Source organism: Podarcis filfolensis (genome assembly GCF_964270895.1).
Source record: "Podarcis filfolensis genome assembly, chromosome: 1".
Classification (NCBI taxonomy): Eukaryota; Metazoa; Chordata; class Lepidosauria; order Squamata; family Lacertidae; genus Podarcis; species Podarcis filfolensis.
In genome coordinates, this window is record NC_139604.1 from 40,050,735 (window position 1) to 40,067,116 (window position 16,382).

General features: G+C 40.0%; 1 protein-coding gene across 9 annotated transcripts in view; it reads right to left on the reverse strand.

Annotated features, from left to right (window-relative positions):
• The window catches only part of THSD7B (thrombospondin type 1 domain containing 7B), a 511,659-nt gene that overhangs the window by 284,305 nt on the left and 210,972 nt on the right, over positions 1–16,382 (reverse strand). For all 9 annotated transcript variants that reach the window (XM_083581788.1, XM_083581787.1, XM_083581784.1 and 6 more), the window contains one exon: positions 2,172–2,346. In XM_083581788.1, the coding sequence (XP_083437914.1) occupies positions 2,172–2,310 (139 nt within the window). In that variant the 5' untranslated portion in view covers positions 2,311–2,346. The remainder of the gene's footprint in view (positions 1–2,171; positions 2,347–16,382) is intronic.

A 16,382-nucleotide genomic window follows, 5' to 3' on the forward strand; every position in this document is an offset into this window, starting at 1 on the left:
GGCTGCTCCCCCCCGCCCGCGCTGGGTGCCACTCCCCTGCAAGCAGCATGCCATGCCCCAGGACATGCGCAACACCCCCAAGACACACGCCAGCCCCGCCCCTGCCTGCTTTCCACCCCCCGATGCCAGAGCATGAAGCTCTGCCACTGCCTGTGTGTCTGCACAGTCATGTAACATCTAGTTTGTGGAGCCTGCACTGGCTGTTTCTATCCCGCCAGGACAAATTTAAGGTGTTGGTATTGACTTATAAAGATCTTCATTATCTTGAACCCTGGTATCTGACAGAACACTTTCCCTATATCAGCTGACCTGGGCTCTAGGGTCAGAAGAGGGGTCTTTCTCACTCTCTGGTTTGCCCCCCCCCCCCAGATAGGGACATGGGGTCAGGAATCCTATGTAATTTGCATGTATGGAAGTGTGGAATTCTCTCCCACTCGAGGCAACCAGTGCTCCAAATTTGCAAAGGTTTGGACTCTGGATTAAAACATGCTTGTTGGAATTTCACTTAAGCTAGTCAAGTTTTTTTGGGGGGGGTTATGTAGGAACTGCTACTATTGGTTGTGATTGTTCTATCATATTTTTATGATTTTAGTGGTATTTTATTCTTGTGATTGAGCTGTATCTGATTATGTCATACTCGGAGAAGACATAATTATATATAAACATACCCTTGGGGAAGGCTCAGGCAAAGTTTTCTTCTTCTTCTAAACCAACAAGTGATGAACTTATTGTTTAAACTGTCAGAGGTAAGCAAAGAAAGGTGGCCTTGAGAAATCCCAACATGACTGCTTTTGCATTTGCTACTTGTTGGACAAGACAGGCAAGGTTAGTGAAATATATGTTATGCCTTTTTTGAAGGAAAAAAGAATGAGATGCATAGTCAGTTACACATATTTATCTCTAAGATATCTTTTAGGTGTGATATAATTTGGGACATTAAGTTAAGATACTACAGTAAAAAAGAATAGTGGTCAGTCTTACATCTCTTTAAAATTTTGTTGGACATATTTGTTCCCCTTGCCTCCAGGCCCTTGAATTTTTTTGAATGAAGTCCCAGGGATGGTGAACATGTGGCACTCCAGATATAACAAGGCATTTGGACCTACAGAAACCCAGACTTGTGGGGTGGAGGGAGAAAGAAACCACCACTTTGTCTTGGCACAAACCCAGAATGACTTTGAAGAGCTATGCTTGATTAACTACTAAAACTCAAATTATGGGCTGATTGCTTCAGGGAATGACTACTTCCCCTTGTACAACTTACAGATGTAGACTAATTCCTGCTCTGTTCATGTGCAAAAATCGGTCACTCTGCCAAAGAAATGCATGAATTTAAATTTGTCCAAAGTTCTCTCCTCTGGTCTTCCTTCAAGTTGTACATACAAGCAAATAGAACAGTACTTAACTACTGTAGGCCCAGCTATCAGGTTAAATTTGAAAGTATTTTTTTTCTCTTATCTTATGCATCTTTGAAACTATTCATCTTTTTTTTTTTTTGAGGAAAAAAAAGGACTAACGACTTCTCTACAGCTTCAAGTAAAATGTGCAGTACAGCCCCCTGGAATTATACCAGAATACAGGTGGGGGAAATGTGTAGAGGTATCTTCATACTCTCGTGCCACATTTTTTTAAAAAATGCATGTGGAAAGCTAGTCTATCAAGAAGATGGCATCTAGCCCCACACTTACTAATTTGTTTTTACATGAAGAAAGATTTATACTCAGAAGAGTCAACTTCACCTATGTTCTAAAGAGCTTGAACCACCTGATATTCTGAAAAGGCAGTTTGGCTCAATGTATCTAAGTTAGGGATTCCCAAACCGTGATCCACAAGCTTCATTCAGGTGCTCTGCTGCACACCTGTGAAGAACAGCAGGAGCATTGTCACCTGGAAGGTGAACAGAATAAATGGGAAGTGACAAGAGGAAGAGGCACTTGAAAGCGGAGGAAAGGATTAGCAGCAAAGTTAAGGGGGAGCTAAAATTAAGACGTTTGGTTTTAAAAAACATACAGTACATTATAATTGCTACAACAGATAGGTAAAATCATTAAGTGGACCTCCAAGACCCGCAGCGATTTTCCAGTGGACCATGGAGCTAAACGTTTGGGGACCACTGGCCTAAACTTACACAGAATCACAGTCACAGTAAGGAAGAATATGTGCGTCCCTACCTGTTTTCCAGACAAATGGATGCGATTTCCTGCCTTCCAAATCAGATGTGTGTAATAATAAGAGAGCAAGCACAACCAAGCACCTTCTTGTGCTCTGCCATGCCCAGTGAGCGCAAAGCCAGCTATCCCTTAGAACCATACTTCATGAAGTTCAATCCAGATCACTTCACTATTCCTAAAGTAAAGAGAAGGGAGGTGGGAAACAGAGAAAGAGTTAGTTAAAGAGGAGCAGAGTCACCAGCTAACCCTTTAAATATGCCACTTGTACAGATTTTATGAAGGAATGTAGCAATCTTGTAGCCTATGGTATGGGTCAATATAATACTATGTTCATAAGAACATTCACCTCTAAGTGGTGTCTCATATTTTCATACACATATTGCCACTTACATGTCAAAAACAAACATGTACAGTGGTACCTCAGGTTAAAGACGCTTCAGGTTACAGACCTCGGGTTAAGAACTTTGCTTCAGGATGAGAACAAAAATCATGCTCCAGCGGCGTGGCAGCAGTGGGAGGCCCCATTAGCTAAAGTGGTGCTTCAGGTTAAGAACAGTTTCAGGTTAAGAATGGACCTCCGGAACGAATTAAGTACTTAACCTGAGGTACCACTGTATATGATAAGAAGCTGGGATTGGCTGTATATACAACAAGACAAACATGGGTGGCACTCACTACAGCAGAAAATGTATGTGGTTTCCCCTATGCAGAAGTGACAGCCAACTTGAAGCGGGCCCTAATATTCCACTAAGGTATTTTATACAGAAATAAGTCTTACACTACATGAACTACTTATTACACACACAAAAGCACATATACCACTGGACCCTGTTAGCCCTTTTCCCTTCAAAGAAAGAGTGTTTTAACGAGGAAGCGACTGGAGAAATGGAAGAGATTCTTATTCCCTGTCTGCTTGCCACCGCCACTCTCCACTTTCAGAGAATTTCTGCAAAGGCCCTTTGAGGTTTGATACTATTATTTCTTATTTACCTTACTATGATATTTAATATAATCCACCCCTCTAGTGGAAATATACCACTTTGCAATAGCAAAATTAATATGACTTGGGATATGAGGTGGCATCAAATGTCACTTACAGTGACATTTTGAGGAGAATATGAAGATCTCTGCAAAGCAGAAGTGATGCAGGTTGCTAACAGGGTTTTCTGGGTCCAGTACACTACATGTGCATTTGACCCTCTACCACGTCTACAAAAGAGGACACACACAAACTTACATGACAGCTGTGTATGCTTTGTGCCATTCTCAAAGTTAGGTAAATTTCGGGCAGAGAGCACCAAAATAAATCAGGGTGATGTTTGATAGACAGAATGTCAACAAGTGCAGCTTTTCCCAGATTTACATTTCCTTACAAGATATAGCTAAATCTGTTGAATTTCTGCCTGCCACTCAGCTGATAAAGGCACAAGGTTCTTCCAGTAGTCTTGTGCCATCCCTAAACCATGTAAAAATTGAGTTTCATGAGCTGCAAATCAGCTGTTTTGCTTTATTTATATTTGCCTAGAAAAGATAACAAGGGAGTGTACAACACACACACAAAATACTATGAGGATAATCTTGCATAGGGATACAGTGGCCATATCCACTAGAGCAATAGCAGCATATCTTCTCTCCCTGTGACAGAATAATTATAGAGTACAGGATTGCTATGTCGGTATGTTAGGACCCATATTTGTAATAGGAAAGCATACTGCCAACTTGCAGGATGTTTCACAAAGCTGAAATACAAATGGTAGCATCTCAAACACCAAAATAAATGCCTCAACAAAAGTCAATTGCTTTGTTACCAAGAACAAATTTATAAAACATTGAACTCCCTTTCCCATTCCATGCATTTATTCTGCCTGCCAGGCATTTATCTCAGATTCTAACATTTTACATTTGCTACTGGTCATTTCCCTCATGTTTTGTAGCGTGAAGCTTCATATCTCATAATACGAAGAGTCAAATATTAGGAACAGGTTTCGTTCCACAAAAGGTTAGTTGCATCATTTTTGGTGCTTTTCTTTATAGTTATCAGTTATTAAAAGCTTCTTTCCAAACTATTACATTTGTAACCTTATAAAATGAACTATTATTACTATACACAATACATAGTGTGCAGATAAGGCAAAGATAAGCCTGAAAATACCACACAAAGTAGATGTACAAAATAAAAAAACCCTTTTTTAAAAAAGATAGTTTTATTTAAATTACTCTGAAACAGTCTCTATCATGATAAACGTATGCAATTATATTTATCAGATAGAGGCTACCCAAAATGGAAGTGAAATGACATTTTTATCTAACTTCATTCACGTATATAGCTTAGCCAATAGCAAATGGCAATAATTTAGAAGCTATAGAGATGGTCTTGCTGGAAAAGAAGAAGCAACGTAAGTTAGTTTAGCCATTCAATGGAGCTTCTCTGTGAAAACAGTAAACACTCACTCAGCTTGAATTAGATTCCAGGGCCTGTGCTGGCACAGGAAAATAATTGCTACTATTATTTAAAACCTCTCCTGCACCTCCTGAAGCAGCTACATCATTGGAAGGATCATTGAGAACTTTGGAATACTAACCCATTCAGAATTTCCCGGCTAATTACAATCTGAGCCCCAGCCTTACTGCAATTCAGACTCAGCCCGTACTTAGCTCAGCCCTAGTCACCCTCTCCCTTTTCTTGCAGATGGTGACATATGCAAGTGAAAATGTATCCCACTGCCCATGATCCTGCTGGAGATGAATATACTACTAAACTGTTCTTCCCTGGGTTGAGCAGGTTCCTAAACTGCAAATCCCAGATTTTATTGCAGAACCCAAATCCAGTAAGAACATTCGTATTTTGCTTTGTTCTCGTTTCTGCATGTTATTGAAAAACCACACTCATGCTACAATACTGGCATGCCTACTGAACACAGTGGAGGTGGCTTATGAGTAAACTTCCAACAAGCATAAAACAACGCCCCCCCCCCGAAGTGCCACAAATCCAACTCAATAGTGTAACATTGGAAAGTATTGATCACTTCTCATACCCGGGCAGTTACCTTTCCACAAGGGCCGACACTGATGCCAAAATCCAGCATCGCCTGAGCTCAGTGAGTGCAGCTTTCTCCCGACTGAAGTGCAGAGTGTTTGGGAAACCAAAATGCTTGTTTACAAAGCATTTTGTAAAGTACTACCAACCTTACAGTATGCTTGTGAAACACGGACCACTTATAAACACCATCTCCAACTCCTTGAAATATTCCATAAATGATGTCTCCGAAAAATTTTACGCATCACTTGGAAATACAGGCGAACTACTGCCAGTGTACTGGAAGAAGCAAAGATCACTAGTGTCGAAGCAATGATTCTCTCAAGGTAAATCTTAAAAAATGTAGTATAAACACCAACAATTGGGAAACACTGGCTTGTGAGCACTCCAATTGTAGAACAACCTTTACCAAAGGTGTCATGGGCTTTGAAGACGCTCGAAGTTGGGACGAAAGGAAGAAACGTGCTAAGAGAAAGGCACACTTGGCAAACCCTCACCATGATCAACTACCACCCAGAAACCTATGTCCCCACTGTGGAAAGACGTGGGGATCCAGAATTGGCCTCCACAGTCACTTATGAACGCACTGTTAAGACCCTGTTCATAGAAGACAATGGCTGGAAGGAAATCTGTGTATATTATGAGGCTGTTGCTTCTAAGTCTCAGCATATTGTAATTTCTTAAGAAAGGCAGCAAAAACAGGCTGGCGCTTTCTCTGACATGAATGTAGAGGTTATATCAATTCAGGGAAAACAGGAATAAATTAGAGCAGGCTGAGCCAGATTCTCATCTCTCATATGCCAGGTTAACTACTTGGTTCCAATAATTTGCACCCAAGTAAAATAGCAAGATCAGAATCACATGCAAGGTTTCCATAACACAATCTGACACACTAAATTTTTTGTCAAGGTGATAAAATAAAAATGTACAGACACCATATGCCAATCCACAGCACCATGAATAAATTGCATTAGGGGGGCCTCCAATTTTCAGATTAAAATTAAGTTACTGTGTATCTCAGCTTCCACATGCAGTAGTATGGCTGATGAAGCAGGGAATGCTTGTGTATTTTCCATTCAGCATTCAGCAGGGGATATATATGACTTAAATGCAAACAGGTAGTATACCCTGCCATTTCAAATTCCTTTCATGCATTCTGCCAATTGATTCACTCCTTTTGTAGATGAAAATCATTAAGAATAAATGAAATTTTTAAGTTGAAACTGTGCTATGGAAACAACTTATTATTATTATTATTATTATTATTATTATTATTATTTCCACTTAACATTTCTTAACTGCAGGCTGATTACAAAACAAAAAGAGGCTGGTCTGTGAAGGGCTGAGCTGCTGCAGGAAGGGGGGAAATCAGAAGGGAAAAGGCAAAGATTGTTTCTTTTTTTCTAAGGCCTATGGATCAGCGGTAGAGCATCTACTTTGAATGCAAAAGGTCCTAGGTTCCATCTCCAGCTAGGACTGGGACAGTCCCTTCCTGAAACCCCAGAGTCCTGCTGCCAGTCAGTGTAGGTAATCCAGAGCTAGGTGGAGCAATGATCTGACTTACTATAAGGCAATTTCCTGTGTTAAGTAGGAAATACTTGCGAGTTTATGTTGTATCACAAATAGAAGTCCTTTTGGGTACAAAGAGCAGAGAGCTCACCTAAGGCAAGGGAGTTAAGAGGGCATTTTGACTGTGTACAGTAGGAGTGTGCATTTGCCCAGATACTGAAGTGATGCAGCAAACTTTGAAGATATTCAGACGATAGATATATAGATATAGATATAGATATATAGATATATAGATATATAGATATAGATATATAGATATAGATATAGATACTATTTGCTCACAAATAACTGTAGTTCAACATCCATCCCTGGCTTGTATTCCAGCATCTAGGAATACCAACACATTGTGCATCATTCCTCATTATGTAAGAACTATCAGTGTGTACAGAAAACCTTAAAACAACCACTCCACAATGTGTGTCTGCAATGGATTGTATTAGGTAGATACCATAGCAGGGGTGGGGTGGGGAGGTCATTTAATGTTGAGATAAATTGCTTTGCAGTCAAAGACCTGACTCATTAAAATCTAGCAAGCAGGTTTTGGAGTCTTTTTCTTTTAGTTTTTAGTAAGATTGTGCCCCCACCTTACATCATTAGTTGACACCACCCCGGCAGAGTTATGAAGAACTCTTTAACAATGTGATCCTCTACATTTACTTTCAGAAGAAAACCCCAAGGAGTACAAGAAGCCTTGTCTCCGGATATATAGGGTTGCAATGTACAGAGGAGTGAAGGCTGTTGTAATAAATATATATCTTTCATTCTGTTGATATAATTAGGAAGAGAAAAGAAACCCACACATTTCCTACTTTAGTACCACAAACCTTGATTTTCAGTGTACGACCTGGAAATTTAATGAAGGAAGCTTTGCATTTAGAAGTTTAATTATGAACTCGGTTAAGTGGATTATAATGAAAGATATCTCTAGCAAGGGAGTCCAAACAGATGCATTACGAATACATTAAGGAAAACACCAGAGAATGAACTTTCCATCAGCAAAAAGGTTTTTAATTAAAAGAATCATAGAACAGAACTCTTCTGTGAGGTGATATTACTCTTATACACCATTGTATCATTAGGTACTTCCAGCACATGCAAAGAAATGACTCCCAAGTTTGGATACTTTCTGAAAGCACTGCATTGTTTTTTCCATATTTCCTGATGGTGTAGATTGAGCAGGTCATTCAAAAAGATGCAAGTGAAGCCAGGCTTGTTTCATCTGTATGCAAATATATCACATTACACCGCTGCCCATATGCCTGCACTTACATAATAAAACCGTAATCGAAAGATTGGGACGGATTCCTTAGACTACAGAAAATTGAAAGGCAGCACGCATAAGTGAAAATATTTGGGGAAGCGTAAATATGATACAAACAATGCTCAGAAATAATGCCTAAATAGCGCTGGAAGTGAAACTGTTCTGCACCTTGTACCTGCTATGCAAATGAGCAGAGAACAGGGAGTAACAAGGAGACAGTGGGAGAAGCATCAATAACACTGTTCGCAATTTTATTTTGCGTGTTTAGAGAGTACCCCACCTCTCGACACAAGTGATCGTGTGTCACACTAGCAAAAAAAATACAAGCAGTAAAATAACACTGAAAATAAAATGCAAGTTAAAATTATGCGGAAATGGAAGTAAATGGTTAATAAGTGGGTAAAATAAAAAGCATACACACATACACAAACACATGTGCAATATATAAAAATTAATTTGCAGATTACAAAAGTTTTTTTTTTTCAATTTAATTATCACCAGTGTTTCTATAAAAATACAATCATGTTTAAAATAAAATCTTACGCTTGTATTTAGCGTACGATTGTGGCCTAATCTCTTAAAGCTCAGCAACAGATTGGTCTGCTTCAGATGTAATATCAGACTATGGTTCACTGTTACATGAACGAGCCTTACAGGATCCTCTGGCCAAGCATTTCCAACTTCCAGCAAGCATCACAATGTCTTGCTTCCCTTCTTCATTTAAGGCAAACCACAAGTAGCCACATTATCTGAGCTGGCAAACTCTGACCTTTGAGTCCCCAGCAGACCAAATTCATTTTTTTTTTTTAAATATTTTTATTTTTCCATATAAACACAATACAACAAACATAAACATACAAAAACAAAAACAAAACAAAAAACATGTATCATTTCATATCCTGATTTCATATCCTATCTTCCCCGACTTCCTCATGCCTCCCCTTTCTGTATTCCAAATTCTTATCGATTGTTCAGCAAATCTTCCCTTATTTTAATTTAAATTTAGACTATTCTTCCTTATTTTCCTTGTCTTAACCATTGCTAATAGTAACCATTTACTTTCCAGTCCAACATCATTCTAACTTTCATTAACTTTGTGATATTTCTTTAAATAGTCCTTGAATTTTTTCCATTCTTCTTGCGCTGCTTCTCTTCCCTGGTTTCGGATTCTGCTCGTCATTTCTGCCAAGCCCATATAGTCTATCACCTTCATCTGCCATTCTTCCAGTGTGGGTAGTTCTTGCGTCTTCCAGTACTTCGCAATGAGTATTCTAGCTGCTGTTGTAGCATACATAAAGAAAGTTATATCCGTCTTTAACACCCCTTGGCCGACAATACCCAAGAGAAAGGCCTCTGGTTTCTTGGGGAAAGTATATTTAAATACCTTTTTAAGTTCATTATAGATCATTTCCCAGAATGCCTTAATCTTCGGGCAGGTCCACCAAAGATGAAAAAATGTACCTTCAGTTTCTTTACATTTCCAACACTTGTTGTCAGGCACATGGTAAATCTTTGCAAGCTTGACTGGGGTTATGTACCACCTATATATCATTTTCATAATGTTTTCTCTTAAGGCATTACATGCCGTAAATTTTATCCCGGTGGTCCACAACTTTTCCCAATCAGCAAACAAAATATTATGACCAATGTCCTGAGCCCATTTAATCATGACCGATTTAACCGTTTCATCTTGTGTATTCCATTTCAGCAGCAAATTGTACATTTTGGACAAATTCTTAGTACTGGGTTCTAACAGTTCTGTCTCCAATTTTGATTTTTCCACCTGGAAGCCAATTTTACTGTCCAGTTTAAACGCTTCATTTATTTGATGGTAGTGGAACCAGTCTCTCACCTTCCCTTTTAATTTCTCAAAACTCTGCAATCTCAATTTGTCCCCTTCCTTTTCCAAAATTTCCCAGTATCTTGGCCACTTGGACTCCATATTTAACTTTTTAACTGCCTTAGCTTCCATTGGCGACAGCCACCTTGGAGTTTTATTTTCCAGCAAGTCTTTATATCTGTCCCAGACATTTAGTAGTGCTTTTCTGACAATATGATTTTTAAAACTTTTATGTGCTTTAACCTTGTCATACCACAAATATGCATGCCACCCAAAAATGTTATTAAAACCTTCCAAATCCAAAATGTCTGTGTTTTCAAGAAGTAGCCATTCTTTCAGCCAGCAGAAAGCTGCCGCTTCGTAGTAAAGTTTAAAGTCTGGCAGGGCAAACCCCCCTCTTTCCTTTGAATCCGTTAGTATCTTAAATTTAATTCTGGGCTTTTTGCCCTGCCAGACAAATTTAGATATGTCTTTTTGCCACCTCTTGAAACAATCCATTTTATCAATTATTTGCAATGCTTGGAACAAAAACAACATTCTTGGCAATACATTCATCTTTATAGCTGCAATACGGCCTAACAAGGAAAGCTTCAAGTTGGACCAAATCTCCAAATCTTTTTTCACTTCTCTCCAAGTTTTTTCATAATTATCTTTAAACAAATTCACATTTTTAGCTGTCATATTTATACCCAAATATTTCACTTTTTTAACCACAGTCAACCCTGTCTCATTCTGGAACCTTTCCTTTTCTATCTGTGTCAAATTTTTCTCCAAAACCTTTGTCTTAGACTTATTCAATTTAAATCCTGCCATTTGACCAAACTCTTGAATTATTTCCAAAACTCTTTTCGTGCTAGCTTCTGGCTCTTGCAATGTAAGTACTAAGTCATCAGCAGACCAAATTCAAAACGACTTCCACACAGTGGTGGAGCTTCATGCTCTGGCACCGGGGGGGGGGGCAGAGAGCAGGCGGGGGCGGGGCTGGCACGCGTCCTGGAGGTGTGGTCACATCCTGGGGGTGTGGTGTGCCACCCATAGTGGTGTGGTGCCCAGCGCCGGCAGGGGGGCAGCCACGATGGCACCTGGCCGGGATCACGCTGCCGGGCGCAGTGCGCTCCCCCCGCATGCCTCTTCCTCTGCCAGTGCTTCCACAATGTGTCTAATTCTCAAATTATGAATCTTTATGACTGTCAGCCAAACAGCATGGCTATTTGCTTTCTGTTTTGAGGAACACCACTTTGCCGAATAACCCTGTTGCTTCTAGACAATTCTAGAAGCAAGGATAGGAAGTGTGCATCCCAAGTATTTGTTGTTTTTGCTGAAGCAGAGTCTTGTAGCACCATAAAGACAAACAGATTTACTGTGACATAAGCTTTCGTGTAAGCTCTCTAGTCCACGAAATCTTTATGCCACCATCAATCTGTTAGTCTTTAACATGCCACAGTACTTTTTGCTGCTTAGCGTTACAGCCTTAGCTTTCAATATGTATCCTTGCTTAGAATCCTTGCACGCAGAGAGAAAGCGTCAAGTGGAAATCAGTCTCTGGGTCTCTAAATAAAGACAGCATATGAGGGCTGCATGACCAAAGGACAATATCAATTATTTAAATTGCCTTGGTTTAAAAATCAATCTACCACACACACACACACACATCCAAAAGCCAACCTCCCATGTTGTTGGCTCTGTGGTTAGTACTTAAGCAAAAAAATGCATCAAGATGGCTTGGAAGATGCAGGCACCTTTAACCCTTGGATATTAGCAGCAGAGCAATGCCCACCTGTCAGGATATAGCTGGCCACTGATGCTTCCACGCTCAATCCATGTCCAATGTGGGCATTCAGGTGCATCATCAGGTCTCACAACAGTAACACAAAGCACCTATACAGAGCATTACTTTTTTAGGGATTTCCATCTCTGAAAAAGAAATATGTTCCCAGAATATTGTTGCCCAGAGTAACCATATGGCTTAGATGTGCAATCAAGTTGTCACCAGATACTCCCATATTATTATTCTTTCATTTGTAAGCAAAATAAAAAATAAAAATGGCTACTCCTGGAAAGCCCCATCCTTTTAAACATGTTTATTGTTTGCTAAATATTCTTGCTTGAAAAGAACCGCTTATTTACCAACAACATGCCTTGTTCTCAAACAATTCAATAATTACTACTGCAAATGAGAAAACAGATCCTGTTGTGTTGTGCTCACTTACGGTAACAAGCCTTGAAAACAATTGGGTTGTCTTTAAATTCACGCCCGTGACCACTGCTTTTTGCAACACTTTTACCTTTCACTTCTACAATGTTCTTTATGTAGTTTCAGAGTAAAAGCTACCGGGCCATGTGCAAGGTTGACCTTGTTCTTACCAAGATGACTAGTATAACTATGGCACACAAAGAGGAACACTGCAGATTCTCCAAAGAAAACTTTTGCAGAGCCATACCCTGGCAAGGGCAATTATCTCTTCAGTTTGTAGGAGACCAGAGTTCATGTTATATCATCACTGGTCCTATCATTTTTGACCTTCCCTGCTGTCATACCCATTATAGTTCAATTAACAGAGGAGCCCTGCAGTGGCTTGATGAGCATCTGCTGGCAATACCTGGCAATAATTCAATAAGAACGCACCATAGGAAGAAATAATGAGAAGTCAACTCGGTTGTTCCTTTTCCCCTTGAGAATGCAGAGCAGCTTGGCTTATGGGAAGGAGCACGACCTACAGAAAATGATCCACTCATTTCACATTTCGGATTTTAAACATGCTATTACCACCTGAAAAGATGAAGGCTTTTGTTTATTCTACCTGTATTGAAGTCAAGATGTTCCTTAGTCCTGTGACAAAAAAATCCTGTGACATAAGCATTGCTAGTATATGCTTTGTAAAATGGAAAGCTTAATTCTTAAGAATTTTACAAGCCTAGCTATACCCATTAATTGACTAGCAGCAGAACTTCTCACTGCAGATAAAATGACCAGGCTCCCTTCACTCAATACACATATGCAGAGCAAAGAGAGCATGTGTATGTATTCCTCATTAGACTTCCATACTCAATGGGTCGAAGTCACGGGCAGATTTAGGCCTGGCAAGTGACATGAGGGTAAGGCACAGTCCTGTTCCTTCCTCTATGTGCAGACCTACTTCATGTGTGTCTGATTTTCACTCAATCCCATGAACTGCTCAGGAAAATACAGGGTTAGGTATGAGTGCCTCTACTGGTTGGAACACAGCAAGATTTGCTAAGCAGACAGGAGACTGCTCCGTCTTTCTTGCTAAGGATAGGTGTTCAACAGCAGTGGCAAAGCTATTATGTAGTGCGTGGAGTCCTAACACAGTAGTAATAACACTACCTGGGACAGCTTCCATGGCTGTATAGCTTCTTCTTTGGCGATTACTTGTAGCTGAGTAAGATTGTCTTCCATTAACACGGGTTTAACAGTGCGTTTGTGACTGTGGAGGCCAATTCTGGATCCACACGTCTTTCCACAGCGGGGACATAGGTTTCCGGGTGGGAGTTGATCATGGTGAGGGTTTGCCAAGCATGCCTTTTTCTTAGCACATTTCTCCCTGAGTTTCAGCGTCTTCAAAGTCCATAGCACCTTTGGTAAAGGTTGTCCTACAACTGGAGTGCTCACAAGCCAGTATTTCCCAATTGTTGGTGTTTATACTACATTTTTTTAGATTTGCCTTGAGAGAGTCTTTAAACCTCTTTTGTTGATCACCAGCATTACACTTTCCATTTTTAAGTTCAGAATAGAGTAGTTGCTTTGGAAGACAATAATCAGGCATCCAAACAACATGACCAGTCCAATGAAGTTGATGTTGAAGAATCTTCGCTTCTTCCAGTACACTGGCATTAGTTTACCCATCTTCCCAAGTGATATGTAGAATTTTTTGGAGACACTATTGATGGAATCTTTCGAGGAGTTGGAGATGGTGTTTATAAATGGCTGTATAGCACATCTGACCTCAGCCCACTCAGACCCCTCTGCTGCCACAGCCATTCACTTCCCCCATCACTCCGCCCACATGAAACCTCTCCTAAAATCCCTACACTGGTTTCCTCTTCTCATTAGGATGCAACACAGATTCCTTGTCCATTATCTCCAACGCCCTCCATGGCCTTGCACCCACTCTCATCTGTCCACACTTAAATCCCAGTATACCTATGACTCCTGCTTCTCTAGCCCCATGCCATCCTCAGTTGCCTGAAGGCCTGCTGCTCATGCAGAACAATTCCATCCTTTCTCTCTTGCCATCCCCTCTGCCTGGAAGTGCCATGCAGTTCTTTCCCAGTTGAGCACCATTTCCATTACCCTTTCCCGTTTCTTCCACTATTTTGTCTCTCACATATTAAAATCTTGATTGTAGACTCCTGGCAGCAGCAAGTGGTCATCTTGTGCTTCACAAAATGAATATAGATTGATGGCAATGATTATGAGTCAAAACTCTCCTTCCTTGGAGGTTTGTAAGCAGAGGTGGATGGCCATCTGTCATTGATGCTTAAGCTGAGTTTCCTACTTACAGGAGGTTGCACTAGAAAGATGACCCTTGGGGTCCCTTCCAGCTCCATGATTCTATGTTTTTCTGCTTCAACAATATTTCATTATGTTCCTATTATTTTATGTAATTGTATTTTGTATAAATTATAAAAATAAAATAAAACATGTTCTATTTTCATGGTTTACATTTAAACAAAACATTTAAATAGCTACCTTTCTACTGGTAGGGTGGGGGGCATGGGCATAGCCAGGATTTTTGTTAGGGGGCAGGCTTTTGTTAGGGTAGCAGAACCTCAGATTTGTATTGATTTTTACTTATTTGGGGGCCCCCTTGGCTATGCCTCTGGAGGACCACAGGAAGGAAACAAGGTTGGAAGGGGACCACGGTCAGGAAAAGTTTGGGAAACACATGATTCTCCCACTCCCCAATTCATTCTCACAGCAACCGTGTGAGGTAAGTCAGCCTGAGAGCTGGTGGCTGGCCCAAGGTCACCCAGTGAGCTTCATGGCTGAGTGGGGACTAGAACCCAAGTTTTGCAGGTCTTAGTCTAACACAGACGAGAAGAAGAAAGATGGCTGTGAAGAATAACTATATGAATTGCCAACACTGCACAGAACTGAAAAATAAGTCCAATAGCCATATAACATTCCAAACACTTTTCTGGTATGATTATTCAACTTGGCCAGTTACTGTTTAATCATTATGTACATTGATACATCGTTGGTGGCGTACTTATTATATTGTCATAATTTAGTGAGATGCTAAAATAATAATTGAAGATGGGAGTTTAGATTTCATTAAATTCACTGGAACAGGGAGTGCATTCTTTAGTTTAATTTGATTTAAATGTATGGCAAATTAATTTCCAATCAATTCTGTAATAGCATTTTAATATTTATAAGAAATGTTCATTCTTGTTTTAAAGGCCAGTTTGATTTTGTCTTATTTAATTAGGCCTATCATCGGAACAAGACATTCAGTTTCCTGCTCTAACGTAAAACCTAGAGTTGATGCAATATGAAGCAATAACAGCACCTGTCATTTACACCATGTTCTAACACAGCTTTTCATCAGCAGGATCCAAAAGTGAACTCATTACAATGAACCTGCAGAACAAAAATCACACAAAACCACAATAAAGAGAAGGATTAAACCTTTCCTTTCCTGCTTTATCAGTCTGCCCATCTGCTCAGAATATCAGTCTTCTTTCATCTTCCGACAACATGTGCCCTTTTTTTAAAGTTCTGCAAGGCTTTTCTACAGCCTGTTTCCATTTGCAAATATGTTGGTGGAGTTCAGAATTTGTAAGAATTCTTGCTTTGAAAATTCCTGCTTGCTGACATTGGCCAGAAACTTTCACTATACTCTTTCCAGCACCTCTTTAAAGCATTTTTGTTTCAGTTAGTCTACCAAGATGCACAGGTGCTGATGCGTTTTCATTTTTTATTCTTAATTTTAATTACCTTTTTAAATGTTTTTAATTATTTCTTTTTAACTGCTTTAGATAAATAGGTACCGCTTTATAGCGGGAAGGTAAACGGCGTTCCGTGTGCTGCGCTGGTGCAGGCTCGCCAGAACAGCGATGTCACACTGGCCATGTGACCCGGAAGTGTCTGCGGACGGCGCCGGCTCCCAGCCTCTAGAGTGAGATGAGTGCACAACCCTAGAGTCTGTCAAGACTGGCCCGTACGGGCAGGGGTACCTTTACCTTTTAACTGCTTTATATTGATAATTTTTATTATTTCTTGCAAACCACCTAGAGGTTTTATTACTATCAAGCAGTATAGAAGTTTTGCTAAACAAATACAATAAAAAGACTTCTCCAACTCAGCAAAACAGTAGCAGGGGCTTCTGCATCCTCCTCCTAATAAAGTGAGGGCCATGTTCATTTTTGAATGCATCCAAGTGGGAAACAATGTGTGTGAGTGCACAGCCAGTTCAGAAAGGATAGTAGCAATCTTACATCTGTTAAAGACATTTTTGTTCAAAGCCTCAAAATAGTACG